Here is a 20,525-nt window from a genome sequence, read left to right as displayed (position 1 = left end):
TGAGGCTCATGCAGATGATTGAAACAAAAAAATCTGTCTGGAGAGTCTCCCAAGTGTGCTTCATCTGTCAGAGAGATCACAGCCTCAGGAAACAAAAATAAAAAATAAAAGAAGGCTAGTTGTAGTAGGTGACTCCCTTCTGAGGGGAACTGAGGACCCTGTATGTCACCCAGACCCATCCCACAGGGAAGTCTGCAGCCTTCCTGGGGCTCAGGTATGGGATATCAGCAGGAGACTCTCTGAACTAATTCAGCCCTCTGATTATTACCCACTGCTGCTTGTCCAGGTTGGCAGTGATGAGGTTGACAAGAAGGATACCAGGGCCATTTAAAAGGACATCAGGGCTCTGGATTGATTGGTTGGTGGGGCAGGAGCATAGATGTGGTTCTGCTCATTTCCTTCAGGAGCAGGGATGAATGATAAAAGGAATAGGAAAACCCACATTATCAATAAATGGCTTATGGGCTGGTGCCATCAGATGGATTTCAGTTTTTCTACCATGGGCAATTTTTACAGCACCAGGCCTGTTCGAGTCACATGGGCTCCATCTGTCTAACAAGGATTCTAGCCAATGAGTTGGCAGGGCTGATTGAGAGGGCTTTAAACTAGGTTTGAAGGGGGAAGGAGGTGAAACCAGGCACTCCAGAGATGAGCCCAAGGGTGGTAAGCCAGAGTCAGGGGTGAACTCAGCAGCCCAGCTGAAGTGCACAGGCACTGATGCACACACACTGATGCACGCAGTGTAGGTAACAAACAAGGAGCTGGAAGCCATGGAAAATGCAGGAAAGTGATGACATAGTCACCATCACAGAAACATGGTGAGGTGACTTGCAGGACTGGAGCACTGCCTTGGATGACTACAAGCTTTTCACAAGAGACAGCAGAGGAAGTAGAGGTGGAGGGGTGGCTCTGTGTGTTAGGGAGGCTCTGGACACCATGGAACTCAAAATTACTATGATCAAGTGCCATGGGTAAGAATCAGGGAAAGGCCAACAAGGCTGACATCCTGGTGGGAGTCTCTGATAGAACTCCCAACCAGGATGAGGGGATTATTGTATAAGCAGCTGGAGGACGTTTCAAGATCACCAGTCCTTGTTTTTGCAGGAGGTTTAACCTGCCAGATACCTGCTGGGAACTCAACACAGTGGAAAAGAGGCAGTTTAGGAAGTCCTTGAAGTGTATGGAGGAGAGCTTCTCATCACAGCTGGTGAGCGAGCCTGCCAGGGGTGGGGCTCTGCTAGACCTGCTGTTTGCAAACAGAGAGGAGCTGGTGGAGACATGGTGGTCAGAGGCCATCTGGGGCACAGTGACCTCAACATAATATAGTTCTCAATAATTAGTGAAACAAGAATATTGAAACTTCAATAAAACTTCTACACTAGACTTCCAGAGGGTGGAATTCAGGATGCTGTTTTAGAGAAAAAACTTGGGAAACAGCCCTCAAAAGCAAAGGGATCCAGGAAAGTGGACATACTTCAAGAAAAATCTTGAAGGCATGGGAGCAGGCTGTGCCTATATGCTGAAATATGAGACAGCAGGGATTGGAATGGGCTGCCCAGGGAGGTGGTGAAGTCACCACCCTTGGAAGTGTTTAAGGAAACACTGGATAGGGCATTCAGTGCCATGGTCTAGTTGGCAAGGTGGCGTTAGGTCATAGGTTGGACTCGATGACCTCAAAAATCTTTTCCAACATAGCTGATTGTGTGATATTTCTATGTTTGACATTTTATTTGTAGTAGCAAAATTTGTGGCAAATACCAGACAAGGTGGCATCTTTAATAACATGAAGTTAGTTAACATTCATTCAGTATTCCACTAAATAAAAAGACTGTCATCAGCTACCAAAAATATTAATAATCAATCAGTTTTACTGGTCATCAGTTGTTATTAATGAAAAAACTGTCTTAAATGAACTGACCTGAAATGCAGATGAATCCAGAAGAAAAAAAAGCCTCGTTGTATGAAGACAAGTTATCTGTTTGGGCATAAACTGCATAAATGGACATATGAGAACAGGAGCATTCCACATAATCTGATGTGTCATCAATTACTTTGCAGAACCCGCTATCAGACAGCCAGCTGCAAAACAACAGTTTCACAAAGTTGGAAATGGACTCATGTAATTGACATGGTAAGCAGGCTTAAAAAAATTTGTTGTATTCCTGGAATACCAACTTCCCTAAACTCTTGCAGAGGTGTTTTATGTAGTCTTTCATGTGCAGTACTCAGAATAGCACACTTACATGAGATTAAAATGTTGTTTATAGCTTTTTTATGTTTTTGTTTGTTTGTTTGGGTTTTTTTTATCTTTGTAAATCTATTAAAATTAACCTTTCTTTTACTAGAGAATTTTTGTGGCCATGTTTTTGAAATATCTCCTAGATTTTGAGGTCTGTGGGACTTTTAAAATAGTTTGTTGCTTAACTTTGCTCAATACCTTTCCCTGTTATGGAGAACTTTTTAAACTGCTCTTTTTTGGTTTGAAACTAAAATCCTTTTTTTGTTGTTGTTGTTTTCTTTTTTTTTTTTTTTTTTTTTTCAGTATTGCTGAAGTGATTTGGAAAAAGGATAAGGCATAATACAGGTGATATCCTGAACCATTTCTACTGTGTATAGATAAAAGTAGAGCATACAGTTAAATTGTGGTGCATCTCCTCCCGAAGAAAAATAGTTTGCATCAACTGTGGGCTGATATCACCTAGCAGGTCTAACAAAATTGAATCTAAACCAACTACACTTCAACAGGACCCAGAATATAATTATCTGCAAATCATTAACACATTCATTGATGCAATTCTGGTATTTATGGCCTGCCACTGTAACCTAATGCATTTAGAGTACACAATCTAAGTGGTATTTTGATGAAAAAGGGCAGAAGTCTGAGAAATATCTGAGCTACAACAACTACTCATTTTATTATAAGAAAAAAATTATGTACCAGTAAATGACCAGAAAAATTAAGGGAAAAAGACATGAAATGAATCAATTTTATACTTGCAAATGATTTAACTGGAGTTATAACATTTTGCGCAAATACATGGGTTCACGGTAGAAAATGGAAAACTAAACACCATAATAAAATAACCTTTCAGCAGCTTGATTCCAGAGGAGACATAGAGACTTCTGTGGAACAATCCGACGTCCTTCAGCATAAATACGATAAATTACTTCATTGTTATCTTTCAAAGGTTGTGAACTCTGACCCTTCAAACTCATTGAAAAAACCTGAAACACATACAATGTAAAGATGTATTTAATATTAGATTCAAGAGTGTTCATTTTAATCAGAGACAACCATAAAAATGTTAAAAATTATTTTAAATACATGTATTATGTTTTGAGAAATATCTAGATTAAAACACATTCTTGGGAAAAAAAGGATTTATCTTCAAACCTTGTTCTTCAGGGCAAGTTCTTTATCTCTGTTAAGGAACCACTGCTGACTGCTGTATTCTGTGAACTGTATAGATTCACACTTCTCTTCTTGGGGAGATGATAAAACTACAGAGACCTCTAGTAGTTGTTCAGGTACTTGAATGGAATCTCCATCTTTTCCATTAAATCTATGTCCATTGATTTGCTGAGGAAACCAGTTGTGAGCCATTATTGCAATATATGGGCAGCTGTCAAGGATATTTTTGCCTCTGTGGAAATGGAAAAGCAATAGGGCTGGTAAGTGGGACCAAGCTTCACTATTCATCACATAATGACTTTAAAAGGTATTTGTGATTTGTTAGTACTTTATTAATTGATTGTTTTTAGGCTTATGATATTTAATTGGCACACTGTTTCAGTTCCTGTGGAGAAAACAAAAAAAAAGAGGCTGATTTTTTTTACATATTTCAGCTTCTCCATTTCCTCTCTGAGATTTGCTCCTTATGACCTGCAACTAAAACCTGTCCATAGTGAACTAGGTTATCAAAACACTAATTTTTACAACTTGATGTAGAACTGAGTCTAAAAAACAGGGGAAGCATTAAAATGGATGATGGGGATGATGTTGCTTTATTTTTTTTCCCAACATACACTGCAAAAAAAACCTTGGAGTAAAGAATTTTAACTTTTTTAATTCTAAACACTGAACACACATTCTATCATCAGCTGTTTAATAGATCCTCAATGGGAGAAACACAGTATTTAAAACCATCTGTCTCATAAAGAATAACCTTTTTCTTCAGTCACCTATTTCCCCTGCCCATTAACCTAATGATTAGCCTGTATTATACCCTTGGAGACAAAACTAGCAAATGAGCAAAATGAAAAACATACAAATTACAAAACATGAAGAACATACAAATTACCCAGTAGAAATTCTGGGTTGCCAACTTTCATCTAAGGCTTAGAACACAGCTCTGCATCATACAATTACATATTATTTTCTTAGCAAGAATAATGAATACTTTTCCAGGCAATATTTGAGCTAGAGGTGGGTCAATACATACGAGATCTCCTGAACATGTTCCCACATCTACTCCATATCAATCTTACAAAGCACTTTCTATTGGCACTATGACGATTGCTTTGTAAGATCATGACACTGTAACAACACATTTACAAATGAGTAACACACTAGATACAAGACAAGTCCCTTTTCTGAAAATGTAATCTGGATTTTCTGCATTGGTAAATTGTCATGTATTTATAAAACATATTATGAATTCAAGCTTACTAACCTTTCTCCTGCTGATCCACACTTTATCCCAGTCAAGAGAGAAAAAGCAAACTTCTCTGTCACTTCAGCAAGCAGGCTGTATCCTTGTGTGTCTTCACGTTTTGGGCTAGCCAGAGCACAGAGTATCTCATAGAAAAGACTTCTACTTTTATCAGTGAGTAACAGTTTTTCACCTACACCTGTAACCTAATGAGAGAAGAAGAAATCAAACAACATTTTACACAAAGGAATCTGCTTGTAACATTTCCTCATGGTTTGGTGGTATCTTCACTGTGATTCCAATATTTATTCTGAAATTTCAGAATATTTTTCCCAACTCCTGATCACTGCTACTAAGGCATAACCCAGAGTCTGTCAAAACTACAGAAAGATTTGCTTACTAGATTTGATTACTAAAGAAAAGATGTGGCATTTTTCATTCTTTCACAAACCAAAGATTGTTGAGTCCTGAGATTTTTTAAAGTATTTTCTCTGGTTTTTGTGTGGCAACAATTAAAAATTAATGGATGTTGTTATAATGCTTTGTACCTAGGTAATTAGAAGTTTTCCAGCTTCTGTGCATTATTCCAAGAGTCCAGAAGAGACAGAGCAGCATAGAACTAGTCCATAGTTTTCACAGAACTCAGTGCAATGCTTAAGCACTCAGCTACCGTGACAACCCAATTTCCTAAGCTACTGGAGGAAAAAGGTCTAATGCTTGGTCAAAAATACAGCAGACTTCAGCAGACCCAGGTAGGATTTGCTTGTGTGTTGACTGCAGTCTGCTGTAAAGATATGAACAGGGCTTTTACCAGGCCTAAAAGTAACAAAGGTGTGACCTAAGAGTCAAGAAAACATAATAAGCTCTATGAAACTACAGCACCAAAGGGAAAATTGCACAATAGCAAATCTAGAGCTACAGGTATGTATGCAAAATTAATAGTAGTTGGTCATTTCAACCTATCTGATTTCTGATTTCTTGCCACCATCCTAACTAGTGGCAGACAAACTCCTTCCTTGATTGTGGACTTCACAATTTTCACATTTACTTTTGTAGTCTATGCTTCTGGGTCACTGCTGTGGATGTATGTAAATATATATGTCTGTGTGTATGTGCCTTGTTATGTTATTATACATTAATTAATGTTATTAGTCATTTAAGAAAGGAGGTGTTTACCTTATCTACTATATGCACCACAGCAGTAAGTTGCTCCTCTGTAGTTTCCGTAGCCACTTTGACATTCAGGTTCTGAAGGATTCTGTGTAAAATGGCGTCATCAAGAGGCTGATGCAGTTGATCAATCAGTCCCCAAACTGGCAAGGAGTCCAAATCTGAGACAATGGTGATGTTAGAAATCCCATACACATCATCTACCCTAGCACCACCTGTGGGATTAGAAAGTACAACCTGGAAACGTTTAGGAAATGGGTTTAAAGATCCTGTCTTTGGAGTCAGGGTCACATCCAGGAATGCATTTCTCTGTCCATGTTCAAAAGTCAATAAACCTTCAGATCTGGCAAAATCTTGTCCTGCCACAGCTGGAGATATGAAGGTCCGTCCAATGGGCTCAGGTTTTTGTAGCTCCTTCAAACAAATCAAAAGAGTTTTAGGTAACATTGTGATAGACATAATTGTTCAAAATCACCTGCTGTAGAACACACTTTAAATGGGTAAAAACAAAATATGTAAAAAAGAAGTTCTCTTTCAAAAAGCAGCTATGAATGATGAAATAATTACATTTAAAATAATTAGCTCCCTGAATTAGTAATCCATCAAACCTAGGAGAAGAATTATATACACTGTAGTGTATATAATAGTAAATAGTAAAAAGGGTCCCAGTCTTTCTTTTCCAGAACAAAAAAACAAAAAACTTTTCTGTGTGAATAAATACCATAGAAATGTTAGCACATGTGTGAATTCCAGAAGACTATGACTGAAGCATGAAGTCCCTCATCTTAAAATAAAGAAAAGCATTACAAATACATAGAAAAGTAAATCAAAGCACGGGTTTTGGAAATGTGTCCAAATTAATATCAATTAATGGTATTTTCCGTCCCAGAATACATACTTAAAAGATGAATAATCCATTTAATACAAAGGCAAAGCAAATGCTATACAATGCACAGGCAAGGTGGATAGATAAATTTATCTAGTAATGCTACATGGCCTTATTTCCTTGTGAAGCAACATTATTTTTACCTTCCATGAGGTTTGCTGTTACTATTCATTCTTCAAAGTCTTGGGGGTTTTTTGCCACTTGCCATAACCTTGACATTATATCTGGTAATATAATAAACTTTCCTTAAGAGGAACCTAATTTCTGAACTACTATTCAACTGTATTATTTTTCAAAAGTATATATTAATTTAATAAATGTAGCTTGTATATTGACTCCTAAGAAAAGGTCTCCTACTGAATGAAATGAGGATTTTTATTTGTGAAATACAGACCCCTTTTCAAAATATTTAGTTTTTATTAGTAGAGCTTATTTATGGAATGAATTAGACATTTTCTGACTTCATTGGAGAACCTGCTAAGTCAATGCAGCCCATAACTGCTCAAAATTGCACTAGACATGATCATATCACCTGTGAAAATTCCAGAGGGAAGTTTTCTTTTGTCTATCCCTTCCCACTGAGGAACTGGAAATAAACAGTAATAAAAGCAGTAGTGACAAGAACAATGTGTAAGAAATCTTTGCAGGAATGAGATAAACATCAGTTTCCAGTTACTGCCTTCCTGTCTGCTGTGGCCTCTTATTTTAAAGCTACTAATAGTACCAATACTTTAGTACTTGGCCATGCACCCTCAAAACCTTGAAATGTCCAAAGAAGGTTGGTTATAAAATTACAAATGGATAAGAGATTTCCCATTATATTTTATCTTAAATATACACTGGGTATTAGCAATTTCTTTTCCATGTAACAGCTAAATTATAGTAAATTATTAGGTTGAATAAACACAAAAATTTCCTACACAATCTAATTGAAACACTGGCCAACTACTATATAATAAATGCTTAGAAACACCATGTAAACCTATGTGGTTAAAACAGATATGCATTCAATATAACAACAGAATGCTGAACCTTTTATTATAAAGGGTAAGTATATAATAACTCACCCCAAAAATAATGGTTTTAGGCATAAAATCACAACTATTCATAGTAGATCAGGCCAAGTACTACTCCAATGCAATGGTAAACTTGAAAGAATATATATTGCAGCCTGCACACTGATGCTGGATTCACGGATACTAAAGAAGTGGCAGGAATCACGTGTTTGCAGATGTGCTAAAGGGAAATTTTATCAGCTGCAATAATAATAGTGGGGTATGCATTTAAGATAAAAAAGGGTCAACAGCTAGAAGAATCTTGGCTACAGACAAACATCTCAAAAATGAATGGGGATAATAAAACTTACTTTAGCATGTGTTATTTTGATAAGAAGAACGAATTTTTTGTTTAGCACTCCACAGACATTGAATAAAATTTTATGACATTTTTCTCTCTTTTCCTAAGGATGTTCTGGTACTCATAAAATTGTGCCCTAACACAGCAAGTGTTCTGCTCTCTGGATGTTGTATACATTCCATCGGGATAAAAACTTAATTTCAGATAAAGAAGCCTCAAAAATTGAAGGCTCACAAGAGCCTTAGAATAAAGAAAGAAATTTATTAGATGCCTGGCTGACCATATTCTTTTAGGCCACTGAAAAACACTGCTAAAAGAAGAAGATACTACTTCCTGACAATGCAATGAGAAAAAGGTCTTTTAACAATGGAAAACCAAAGCTAGGTCCAGCAAATGTTTGACTGTTTCTGAAAAATGCTAATCACAGTCATATGTATTTTAAAGAATGACCAATTATTTAATTATAAAATTAATCATAAAATCTATGATTCTGTGAATGCTTTGGGTTGAAAAGGATCTTAAAGACCATCTAGTTCCAAAGCCCCTGCAGTGGACAGGGTCAACTTTCACCATACCAGTGGCTAAGAGCTCCATCAAATCTGGTCTTGAACACCTCTAGTGATGTGGCATCCACAGCTTCTCTTGCCAGTGCCTCACCACTCTCACAGTAAAGAATTCCTTCCTGATATCTAATCTGAACCTACTGTCTTTCATTTTTAAGACATTCCCTCTTGCCTTGTCACTTGCCCTTGCCAAAAGTCCCCCTCCAACTTCAGACAGGCTTGCTTTAGGTACTGGAAGGCTGCAATTGGGTCAGCCCAAAGCCGCCTCTTCTCCTGGCTGAGCAATCCCAATTCTCTCAGCATTTCTTCATAGTAGATATTCTCCATCCCTCTGATCAATTGAGTGTCATCCTCTGGTCTTGCTCCAACAGCTCCATGTCCTTCCTCTGATGAGGACCCCAGGGCTGGAGGCAGCTCTGTAGGTGTGCTCCAACCAGAGTGGGGCAGAGGGTCTGAACTCCCTCCCTCCAAAGCTGCCCACAGGGTTTTGGATGTAGCCCAGGACACACTTGGCTTTCTGGGCTGGGAGTGCCCATGGCTGGCTCATTCCCAGCCCCTCAGCAGCATCCCCAAGTCCTCTGGGGCAGGGCAGCTCTCAATCTCTTCATCCCCCAGACTGTACTGGAGGTGCTCTGACCCAGGTGAGGCACTTCGCACTTGGGCTTGTTTAACCTCATGAGATTCCCAAGGGCCACTTGAGCCTGTCCTGGTGCCTCTGGATAACAACCCATTCTTCAGGAGTGTCAAATACACCCTCAGCTTGCTGTTGTCTGCAAATTTGCTAAGGGTTCACCCAATCCCTTCATCTAGCCATTAATGAAGACATAAATAAATAACACTGGTCCCAGTACAGATCCCTGAGGGACACCAGTTGTCACTGATGTCCATCAGGACTCTGAGCCATTGACTATGGCCCTCTGGATATGACCATCCAATCAGTTTGTTATCCATCAAACAACAGTCCATTCGAATCCAACATTAAATCCATCTCTGTCCAATTTAGAGAGAAGGATGTCGTGGGTTATGTGTCAAAAGTCCAGATAAATGACATCTGTAAGCACTTCCCTAGCACACTCATGTAGCACCCCATCATAGAAGCCCACTAGTTTGGTCAAGCAGGATTTTCTCTTGGTGAAGCTGTGCTGGCTCTCTCCAATCTCCTGCCTGCCCTCCATGTGGCTTAGCAGAGCTCCTGGGATCTGTTCCATGATCTTCCCAGGTACAAAGGGGAGGACAACAGGTTGATACTTCCCAGGCTCTTCCTTTCTACCCTTCTCTTTTTAAAGATATAGTAATATAGTAATACTCCTTTTCCAGTCACCAGGGATTTCACCTGATTGTCAAGACTTTTCAAATAACAAGGGAGACTGTCTTGGCAACAACATCAGCCAATTCCCTCAGGACTCCGTGATGCATCTCACTGGGTCCCATAGAGTTGTGTAAATTCAGTTTCCTCAGGTGGTCACAAACCTGATTTTCCCATACAGTGGGAGGGACTTGCTCCCCCATGCCCCATCCTGCTGTCCATCCACTTCACAGGTGTAGGAAAAAAGGTTGCCAGTGAAGACTGGCAAAAAAGTTGTTGAGTACATCAGCCTTCTATTAATCTGTTGCTACCAGTTTTCCAGCATTGTTTATCAGGGGGAAACATCATCTTTGATCTTCCCTTTCTGGTTAACATACCTCTAGAAGCCCTTCCTGTTATTTTTTGTCCCTTGCCAGGTTAACTTCCAACTACACTTCAGCCTTCCTTACACATTCATACTCCATCTCTTCCCAGGTCACCTGCCCTTGCTTCAACTGCTTGTGCATTTGCTTCTTTCTCTTTAGTTTGACCAGGAGGTTCTGATTCAGCAATACCAGTCTACTACTGCCTTCATTGCCTGATTTCTTGCTCCTGGAAATTGCTAGCACCTGTGTCCTATGGAAGACTTTCTTTAAGATCTGTCAGCTCTGTTCCATTCCTTTGTCCCGGAGGGTAGTCTCCCAGGGGAACTCCCTGACTATCTCCCAGAAGAGCTCAAAGTCTGCTTTCCTAAAGGTCAGAAAAAGATACAAAAGTAAATTACATAATATTAAGTCTTACCTGCATACTGTAGCTAACTGTTGTTGTTACTGAGGTACTAGAATCTCTAAGAACTTGCAGACTGATTAAAGCTGTCTTCTTATAAGCCACAGCACATCGAGATCCCACAGCAAAATACACTAAACCATGAGGAGCATCACTTTCCAGGACAGTTATAAAAGCAAATCTGGCACTGTTGTTCAAAGCAGCTCCTGTGCTTACATCATACAGCTCAACAAAAATGTAAGTTTCAAATTCTGGTACCTGTAAGTGAGGGATGATTTTTATATCATTATAAGATCTTCTAATAAATTTCAGCTTTTAATAAATGTTTATATATTACTTTGTCTGCACAGTGGATCACTTTAATAACACTTTTTGAGGAAGCACACTTCCTCAAATGTGCAATAAGTACAATAAATTATATCTTAGAAACAATACTGCAATGGGCATCACTCTGTCAGGCACAATAATTAAATCCCAGATTTTCACACAGAACTTACTGCATTAAAGTAGCTATTTAAAAGTAAAGTAGCGCAGGCATTGTGGCTGTAAATTTGACATAAATGGCAGTAAATTCTCCGAGAGTGCCATATTCCAGATTATGGATTTACACAGATGTACAATTTATGAAGAATTTGCTCTTTCATTTTCTTTTTACTTTAGAAAATTGCACGTACCTATCTCCTCACTTGTGAAAAAACTGCACAGAATTAAGAATGCAATTTTGAAAATGCAATTAATTTGAGAATAACTCTCTTATATTCAAGTACTGAACTCAGTTAAAGTTCTGAAAAACATTTTACATACAGCCTTAGCATTTAAACACTAATACGTTTATGCATGTTTTAATAAGAAATTAGAAACTCAGTAGATTTGCACACTTAACTGCATTTATTGAAAATCTCAGAGCTTAGACAATACTATTTGATAGACTTTTGTGACATTTCACATATAGAGAAACATGTCACTCTGAAAATACACGCTGTGGAACTTTGTTTCCATATTGAAAATAAGGTAGCAATGCTAAGTTTAAAATATGACATTCTGCTTCATCTTTTATTTTGTACCTACAACACAAATGGAACATTCAAAAATATACAGCCCATTACTAAGATTCAAAAAATAATTAGAAAAATGTTATTTGTACCTATTGCATGCGCTTGTCAAGTGGCAAACTTGAAAAAAAGAGAAAAAAGTATTTCTTTACAAGAAAATTAATTATTTAAAAAAATGGTAATCATTGGAGCTATTTTTTTTTTTTTTTTTTTTTTTTTTTTTTTTTTTTTTTTAAATTGAATATGTATGGCCAGATTTTGGGTAGTGATGGAACTACAGGGGTGGCTTATATGAGAAGTTGCCAGAAATTTTCCCCACATCTGGCACAGGCAATGCCAGACAGCTCCAAGATGGGCCTGCCACAGGCCATGGCTGAACCAACCAGAAATGGTGTTAACACCCCAATGACAACATATTTAAGATGCAAAAAACCTTTTATTATGCAGATGACACTGCAGCCAGAGAGCAGGGTGACAACACAATAAGAGGAAGAACTCTGCACACACCAAGGTCAGTGGAGAAGGAGGGGGAGAAGTACTCCAAGCACTAGAGATGAAATTCCCCTGCAGCCCATGGTGCAGCCCATGGTACAGTCCATGGTAAAGCAGCTGTGCCCCTGCAGCCCATGGAGGTCCATGGGGATGCAGAGATGCACCTGCAGTCCCTTGAGGAGCCCCATACTGGAGCAGGGGGATGCCTGAGAGGTTACGACCCCATTGATGGCCCATACTTGAGCAGCCTCCTGTGTATCCACTATTCACAAAGTGGAAAGGAACAGGGACAGATTTTTAGACTCTCAGAGATTCTTATGCAGTTTTATGAGTTTTCACAGATCACTGTGATAGATGTAGTAATATAAAATTACACACAAGTTAGACTCAAAAGTTTTTTTGTGCAATGAGATATTACTTATAAAATGTTTTCCATAAACGACAAACGCTTTGATAGATGAAAAACCTACAGTGTGAAGCATAAGAGTATATGATCAAACGTTTCAGTGAAACAATTCCATTATTTTTTCTTACTGTTATATAAAAGTCTAAGATCTGTAATTTACTCTTCAAACAAAGTACTTACCTCCTTCCCAAACTTTTTTCACTCTCAATGAAGGCAGTACAAGACTATAAATAAACATGTTCCAGACAAGCTGAGCAGATATCAAGTTACTATGTTCAAATTAAGCATCAGTTCCTCTGGATCAAGGAGTTTTTCATTTTGACAAATGCAATTCAATTCTATACATAAATGAGCAATAATTACTTACATGATCAGGTTTTATTTCAATGGAGATGTTGCACATTGTTTGACCTGCCACGCAGGTTGTGTATCCCAGCACAGACACAAGTTCATTCTCCAAATTCACGCCATCCTTCAGAAGGACAACTGCTGTTTTATTAAAGGTCACACGCCAGAAGACCTTCACATCTTCAAAAGCCCTATAAGCAAAAGAGAAGAGTATGCATGTACCATACACTTTATATTATTATTCAAAACTTATCATTAGGGAATCAATTGCTTTATAATGAAAAGAAATAGCTCTTTTTATTTAAATTTCTTCCTCTAATATCTATTTATATTATTAAAAAATAAGAGAAGAAGAAAATAAAGCCATTATGGGAACCCAGATTCTTTTTAATTTTTGTTTCAGATAACATGCAATTATCTGAGTAAGAGACACTGGCGCTTGGAAAGCAGGGATGTGCCCAAGTACTTTCATTAATATTATAATAACATTAGCCAGGAAAGCCAAGTGGAATTTGTCTTTCATGTAAGTGTAAGGAACTTACCATACTTGAGCATATTTGCTTGAAGTACACATAAATGTACAATATATATATGTGCTAATTAGGAAAAAAGTGAAGACATAAGCATACTGACACATACCTTCTTAATTGCTCCTTGTAGTTTTCATGGCTACTTACATTACGCAGAGAGGTGAGAACTGGAGTTACACCTTTAGCAGTGCAAATACTTTATCTTATGCAAAACCTTCACACTTGCTGACTTACAGTATAAAATGGTAAACATTTGAGTTTTTTCTTGTTTCTGCTTTACACCAATAAAGTGACAGACCCAATTATATTCACAACTTAAATGCCTTGTTGTCAAAATCTGTGAAGCTACTAAAGGAGCTGAAAGGGAAGCACTTATTCTAAAACTCCGTGATGAAAACCCCTTCCATTAACAGTAGCTCCTCTGATTCAAGACAACATATTACAGAGCGTGGGAAGATCACTGGAATCAGCTGTTGCCTGCACCTGTTTGGTTGCCGTGCAACAGTCAGCAGCACCTCTCTGTTTTCTGAGTCTTCATCAAGTATCAGGCCACTTTGCACTTCTGGAATGAATCCCAAAATGCCATTCTGGAGATCACTTCCTGAGTAGGAAAGAGTCCATGAAAGCAGTAAGCAAGAAAGTTAAGCTGAGAGTAAATTATACTTTTAATATGCACAACTGCTAAAAACCCAAACAGTCAGGTATCCAAAGCATGCTGGAAAGTACTATTTAGGGACACCTCAATTCTCTTAATATTTCTATTCTTAATTTAAACTCTAGAATTTCAAATTTAGAATTTAGCATTTCTAAATGTTAGACCCCATAGAATAGTAGAATAATAACAGGAGAATAATAACAACAATTTTTGAAAGTAAATCCTCATAAGAGTCCTGGCACGATTTTTGCATGTAAGCTCATATTTTCAGCAGCATTCAAAAAACTGACTGAATTCTGTGTCTCTTGACGTAATCTCCAGAACAATCTCAAAAGCTTTGCTTATAATGCCCTTATGAGATAATCACTCCAGCTATGTTTACCATAAATCTTAAAATGTTCTGACTGAACAGAAATGGGCCTCAACATATAAAGTAAGTAATGGGATAAAGATGCGCTTCCATTCCAGAGATGTAGCTTAAGCTTTCTTATTCATCCTATCCATTATGTTGTTGAACCCATCCATTTTCACAGATTATTACATCAGCTTTTCTTTTGCATCTTTAATTCTATGTGTGGAACTAGTGAGCTGCAAAACACCACATTTTTCTCAGGGGAATGCAAGCAACTTCAGAAAAAACAGCAGTGGAAGATAAAAATTCCCAGTATTAATGAGGGGAAACGAATGTCTTTACAGTTCTCAATGAAATCTTGCTTCTAAAGGATTTCTCCTTGCAGGTAGTGATGGCTTTACTCTGCAATTGAAAAGGCAGTCTGCTTCCACCCCACTGCTTATTGAAAGTCAACATATATAATAAGATGAACAGAAACTGTGTGTTTGCTTATGTGCATGCACAAATATTTAACCTGAGGTACTTATCTATACACTTATATGCAGGTACATGTTTTGACCCTTCTCCTTAAGTGTGTTTTCTCATGTTCCAACTTTATGGACACTTTGTACAGTGGTATAACTCTAGAGCATATTAATACACTTCCGTGGTATTCAACACAAGCCCAGACTCCAACCTGTGCCTATACACATACTTCTGCAGTTAATGTGCCTACCCAGGGAGGTAGGATACTTCCTTGGTAAAATCTGGAGATAATGCACATGAAGAAAATGTGTTTCATATGATCCGGTTTTGTATATGGTCTTGGTTTCTTCCTACACTCATCCAGCAGCACAGTTTAATCCTAGTTCTCAATACCCACAATGATTTCTTAAGACTATCCAAATACACAAAATTGCCCATAATGTTGGACCTTACTTTCTTGATTAGCCTAAACTGAGTTAGCCTAAAATTCATTCTGATACCCAGCTTCTTTTTAAAACTTAATGTATATTGAAGGTTAGATTGTTTTATATTCAGTTGGTAAGCCTGACTGATATCTAAAAGCTGGGAGAAATTTGAGTTCTGACATAATTTTCTCACAGTAGCACAGTGACGGAAAGAAAAACTCTTCCTTGGTGACTAAGTATGCTAATTTCTATCCTCCATCCCCAGAAGCAGAGCATGACTGCACTGCAGGTATGAATGGCATAGTAGCAAAGAATGAAAACAGAAACTGTTTTTTATACTTTATACAAACACCATCCATTGTAAAAGTGAAAGACTTAAAAATACAAAGTATATGAAATATATCTGACATAATGCCAACATAATTCAGGTTAAAAGGGCCCTTTAAGTATCGAGTCCAATACCCTTCTCAAAGCTGAATTATTTCTGAAACCAGATCAGATGACTCAGAGGTTTGGGACTTGAAAAAATTTCAGGGATGGAGAGAGACTATGCAACCTCCCCAGGCAACCTGTGCCACCGGCTCTCTGTACTCAATAAAAAAAAAAAAAAAAAAAAAAAAAAAAAAAAAAAAAAAAAGGCTAAATCTCATTTTAACTTACACTCACTGTCTCTCACCAAGCACTGCTGCCATAATGCATTATTTAAATAATGAGTCAGTAAATTTTTATGTCTCTCCTCTTTTAGGTAATCTTATGGTCTCAGTAGGAACTATGTCTTCCTGTATTCAAATGCCCCATGGCATTTTCTTTTACAAAATCATGTTTCATAGACTGTTAGAGGGGAAAAAAAAAAAAAAAAAAAAAAAAAAGGAAAAGAAAAATAAAAGAAGCTTAAAACATTCTGGAACTTGAGAAAGCAAAGTACCTGAAGTAGTAAAATACATAGCATCTGGTCTTTAAAAACAAACAAAGCAAAAAGGTAGTAATCTTTTTGTGCCATAAACGGTCAAGAAGTGGTCAGTATTTACAGTTATACAAAATATTTTGCTCTGAATGCAGCACTACAGTACTGTGAGCAAGGATCATTTGTACAAAACTGAGAACAAACAATGGAAGCCCAGCAGTTCTATAACAGGTTCTTCTTGGACACATTCTTTTACATATCATAAGTTAATTGGTAATTCTTCTCATAGTCACAGGGCTGTATCATAAAGTATCCCACCTATTCTTTTAATTTGGAAGTCATGGATCTACTGAGATGGGAATCTCACATCCCAGGAGGAAAGGTTGAAACAAGGAAAATGGCAAAAAACCAAATGAGCCTACAATGCTCCTCCATCTCCAATACAAATACTTCTTCTAAGTGTTCTCCCTTCATAAAGAACAAGAATAGAGATAAGCAGCACCTACAGATGTATTTTGAGTTACACTGCTGAGGGATGCTAAGTGGGCTTTGTGTATTAGATGCTTCCTCTGATTCAGAAAATGTTAGATTTAGGAATAGAAAACCCTGCTTATTATCATATAGAATTCTAATTTTACATGAAAATTTCTATGAGAACATATAGTTATTTATTGTTATTTAATTAAAATCTATTTACTCATTTCCTGGGGGAAATAATATTACCTGCAATAATTACTGTTGCAAAGGCAGCAAATCCATGTTCATCCTTTCCTTCTACAATCTGAGCTCCATATTCAGGATTTGAGAGGAAAACATAAAATAATTCCTGTCCTTCAGGCTCATCATCATCAAAAACTTTTATGGACACCTGGCTTTCACTTTGTCCATCCAGCAAAGTCAGAGAGATTGTCTGTTCTTCAAAATCTTCTCCTTCCGTTGCCCATGTGAAGTTTGATTTTCCATAAACATTTCCAAAAGGATACAAATCTACTCCACTCTGTGCACTCAGTTCCCCAAAGGTTTTCACGGTTATTTTAATATCACCAGTAAATCCCTTGGTCCTTCTGATCTGAAGTACTGCTTTGTTGGAAGTATTGCTGTTTGTATCTTCTTCAATATAAATAAACTCTGGCCCCAAACTTAGTATTCCATGATGAACATCATTAGGCAAGATATTAACTGTTGCAACACTGAAAGCTGGATTAAAACGGGGACTCCAGTCAAGGTTTGCAGGTTGAACATCCAGAACTTCCACAGAAGTCAAGTTTACAAAAAAAAATTCTTGTATTTCAGACACAGTGTCATCAATTATTGATATTTCTATCACCGCATTTGTCTGAAGATGTAAGAACATAAGCTCTCCATTATAGATGGGTATAAAGTCTTCTAGTGGTTTGGCACTTCCTGGAATGGTCTGATATGTCAGTTTAGTGAGATTACTTTGAAAACCAAACAATCTTTGGACATGTAGTCTGACTACCTGGACATCTTCTTCAACTGAAACTGATCTTGAGTTAAGATCAAACTGGAAGATCCCCATTGGCTCAATTTTAGCTGTTGTAAATCCTGATCTGAAACAGAAACAGTATCACATTGAAAGAGGAAATACAGATTATGAAAATCACAACAATCAAGCACAGCAATTTTCAGTGAGCAATCAATGATGGCTCTAAGAAAGTGGGTTAAAAATCTGTAACAGGAGAGGCAAGAAAGAGCAACCATATAAAGCAAGACATAAAGAGGTTCTCTAAAAAATGCTTTTATAAATGTTTGGATTAAGCAGCCCTCCACAGGCTTAACATCCTAAGTTAGGACAGGATACTGAGTAAATGACACACAAAATCATACATATGGTCTTCTTGACAAATAGGAGAGCAAAGGAAAGTAGGTCTTCCTACTGTGGAAATAATACAGGAATGTAATACAGCCATTACAAGTATTACCAGTTTTAAACACTGAAAAAACCTCCTGTACCAAGGGAAAGCTGTGAAGTAGATAGCTGCTAGCAGGTCTACAGTTTTAGCCAGAAAGCTAGAGAAGAACAGGAAGTTATTTCAAAATATACAGTAAGGCTTTGAAATACTGCCTCTTTATAATATTACTCAAATATTATACATTACACTTTTTTTCCAGATCTGAGTCTTGTTATCAATATCAATTTAAGCTTTACTTTGTTTATATTATATGTATCCTCTTATTACAAAATACTAGACTGGCTCTGCTAAATCTTGCGTCATTCCTTTCTCTCTAGAACTGAACCATTATTCAATGCTAGAGGGTACTAAATGGTAAAATTACAGTGAGTGGATTTGGCTAACAGATGAGACTCTTCCAACACTTACGACCCCAAAAAACCTTGTAAGTAATTGTGAGCTTTACATCTTGTGGGATGCTGTCCTAAGTTTTCTAGGAAAGGTTATTCTCATACACTCAAGGTATTTGACTCGCCCAGTAAACATGTGCTTGAGGACTCGAGTCCATAGGATGGACAAGCCTAAGATAAAGGCTCAGTTTGAGGAATTTAGGCTCATTTCTGACTTCCTTCAGATTTGCCAGTGCAACTTTAACATGGTGAAGCCAATACCTTTCTCCATATGGTGTCACTCTATGCCCATTTTTAATACACTTTCATCTTCAGTAAGGAAGAGTGAAAATAGTTTGAAGAACAGGTAACAATTTAACTGAGATAAAAAACTACCTTGAATGTAAGGTTTTAATTTTTCAGAATAAAAAGGGGGGTTAATATAAATTAGATTGTTTTAGAGCATTTCTTATTTATTTTGATTTATTTTAAATAATATTTGTATCTAAGATCTTCTAAATATGGATTTCTAGGGACATTGAAAATTGACAGAGTTTATTTCATTCTTCAGCTTCTTGGTTAAAACTGTTGACCTCGATTCTTCAACTTAACTGCCTTTCCTAACTATCTCCATCATTCTAGAAATATTCTAGGCCCCTCAGATCCCAATGCCAAAAAACCAGACTGGAATTGAAAAAAAATCCTCAGTTTGGGGCAGTCCAGATCTGCAGTACTGACATTTGTTTCCATGTGAGACAAGACACAGAAATTTTCAAAAAAAGGAACTACAATTTGTTAGCTATCTATAATTTAATAGGGATTTGTATGAAGTATATGCCTCTATGCATGTCATAATTCTTACAGCATCAGTGTAACTCAAAAGTGTAATATCCTTACCTCAGGCGAGCCCCACCAGACACATTGCTGTGCACTGCTGTTAAAGTCATGGCAAATGTCTCAGGTTTATTTAGGCTTGGAGTAGCCTGAAATGATATCACTTTACTTTCCTCCCCAGAGAAAAATACAACGGTACCTGAAAAGGAGAATGATTGAGAGGGTCAAAATGACTAAACAGGAATTCTCTTTTTACTTGGAAATACACTGACATAGAGACTTTAGTCACAATTCCGCTCCATTGAGGTGAAGAAATCTTCATGACAAGGGTCTTTCCTATAGAAAGCTGTCCTTCAGGGACATAGCATTGTGTCTATGAAAAAAAAGTTGGGTTTTTTTTCCACATAAAATAAATATGACCCTTACATATAAAAATTGGATCGCATGATTTCATTCTAATGACTCATCATTAATAAATGAAACATAGAGGTGCAAATAACTAAAAGGTGATATCATCATTTATGTAACTGTCATAGCTGTTGTCCATGTGGCTGTACATAACTTGTTGCAGCAATTACTCACCAAATGGAGGAGTAATATTGCCTGGTTTAACAGAGTCAGTTACTAGGTCTGGTGGGCATTCTGAAATCCAGCTAACTGTTACAGAGCCATACACTCCTCTTCTGCTTATGACAGCATGACCTGTGCCTGCTACAATGTTTGTAAGTCGTATTATCACAGATTCAAAGCCAACCTGTGGAAACATAGTAGATTTTATCAGAAAATTGAATAAAAATTGACAATAACATATGTGAAAGCATAGTGCCTTTTGTAAAAGGGTCATCTTACATTAAGGGTGTATACATATAGATAAATATATGTGCATGTATCTATGGACATATGAGTATGTACATTTCCTTCACAACTTTTTAATAATGCTTGCAAATTTTAGATTTCTGGCAGTTAGATTGCAGGGAAAAGGAACAAGTATGAGTGACATTTCAGTATTGAAAAGAGTGCACACTGCAATCTGTGTCTCTTGTTTAGAAGTAAAATAAACCG

General features: G+C 37.3%; 1 protein-coding gene and 1 long non-coding RNA gene across 2 annotated transcripts in view; one reads left to right on the top strand and one right to left on the bottom strand.

Moving 5' to 3' along the window:
- LOC310922744 overlaps positions 1–3,064 on the top strand; it is a 34,493-nt gene extending 31,429 nt beyond the window's left edge. Inside the window, exons 3-4 of the long non-coding RNA XR_014592482.1 lie at positions 2,059–2,131; positions 2,543–3,064. This is a non-coding gene — a long non-coding RNA (uncharacterized lncRNA). The remainder of the gene's footprint in view (positions 1–2,058; positions 2,132–2,542) is intronic.
- Positions 1–20,525, bottom strand: part of ADGRV1 (adhesion G protein-coupled receptor V1) — a 266,979-nt gene that overhangs the window by 143,136 nt on the left and 103,318 nt on the right. The window contains exons 73-83 of the mRNA XM_083883524.1: positions 20,046–20,217; positions 19,527–19,662; positions 17,051–17,898; positions 14,010–14,127; positions 13,016–13,187; positions 10,714–10,956; positions 5,829–6,236; positions 4,674–4,858; positions 3,395–3,644; positions 3,086–3,225; positions 1,919–2,079 (exon numbers count right to left, since the gene is read on the bottom strand). Coding sequence (XP_083739650.1) covers positions 1,919–2,079; positions 3,086–3,225; positions 3,395–3,644; positions 4,674–4,858; positions 5,829–6,236; positions 10,714–10,956; positions 13,016–13,187; positions 14,010–14,127; positions 17,051–17,898; positions 19,527–19,662; positions 20,046–20,217 — 2,833 coding nt within the window. The remainder of the gene's footprint in view (positions 1–1,918; positions 2,080–3,085; positions 3,226–3,394; positions 3,645–4,673; positions 4,859–5,828; positions 6,237–10,713; positions 10,957–13,015; positions 13,188–14,009; positions 14,128–17,050; positions 17,899–19,526; positions 19,663–20,045; positions 20,218–20,525) is intronic.

The sequence above is a fragment of the Zosterops lateralis genome, assembly GCF_965231275.1.
Source record: "Zosterops lateralis genome assembly, chromosome: Z".
Lineage (NCBI taxonomy): Eukaryota > Metazoa > Chordata > Aves > Passeriformes > Zosteropidae > Zosterops > Zosterops lateralis.
This window is presented reverse-complemented; position numbering and strand designations above follow the sequence as displayed.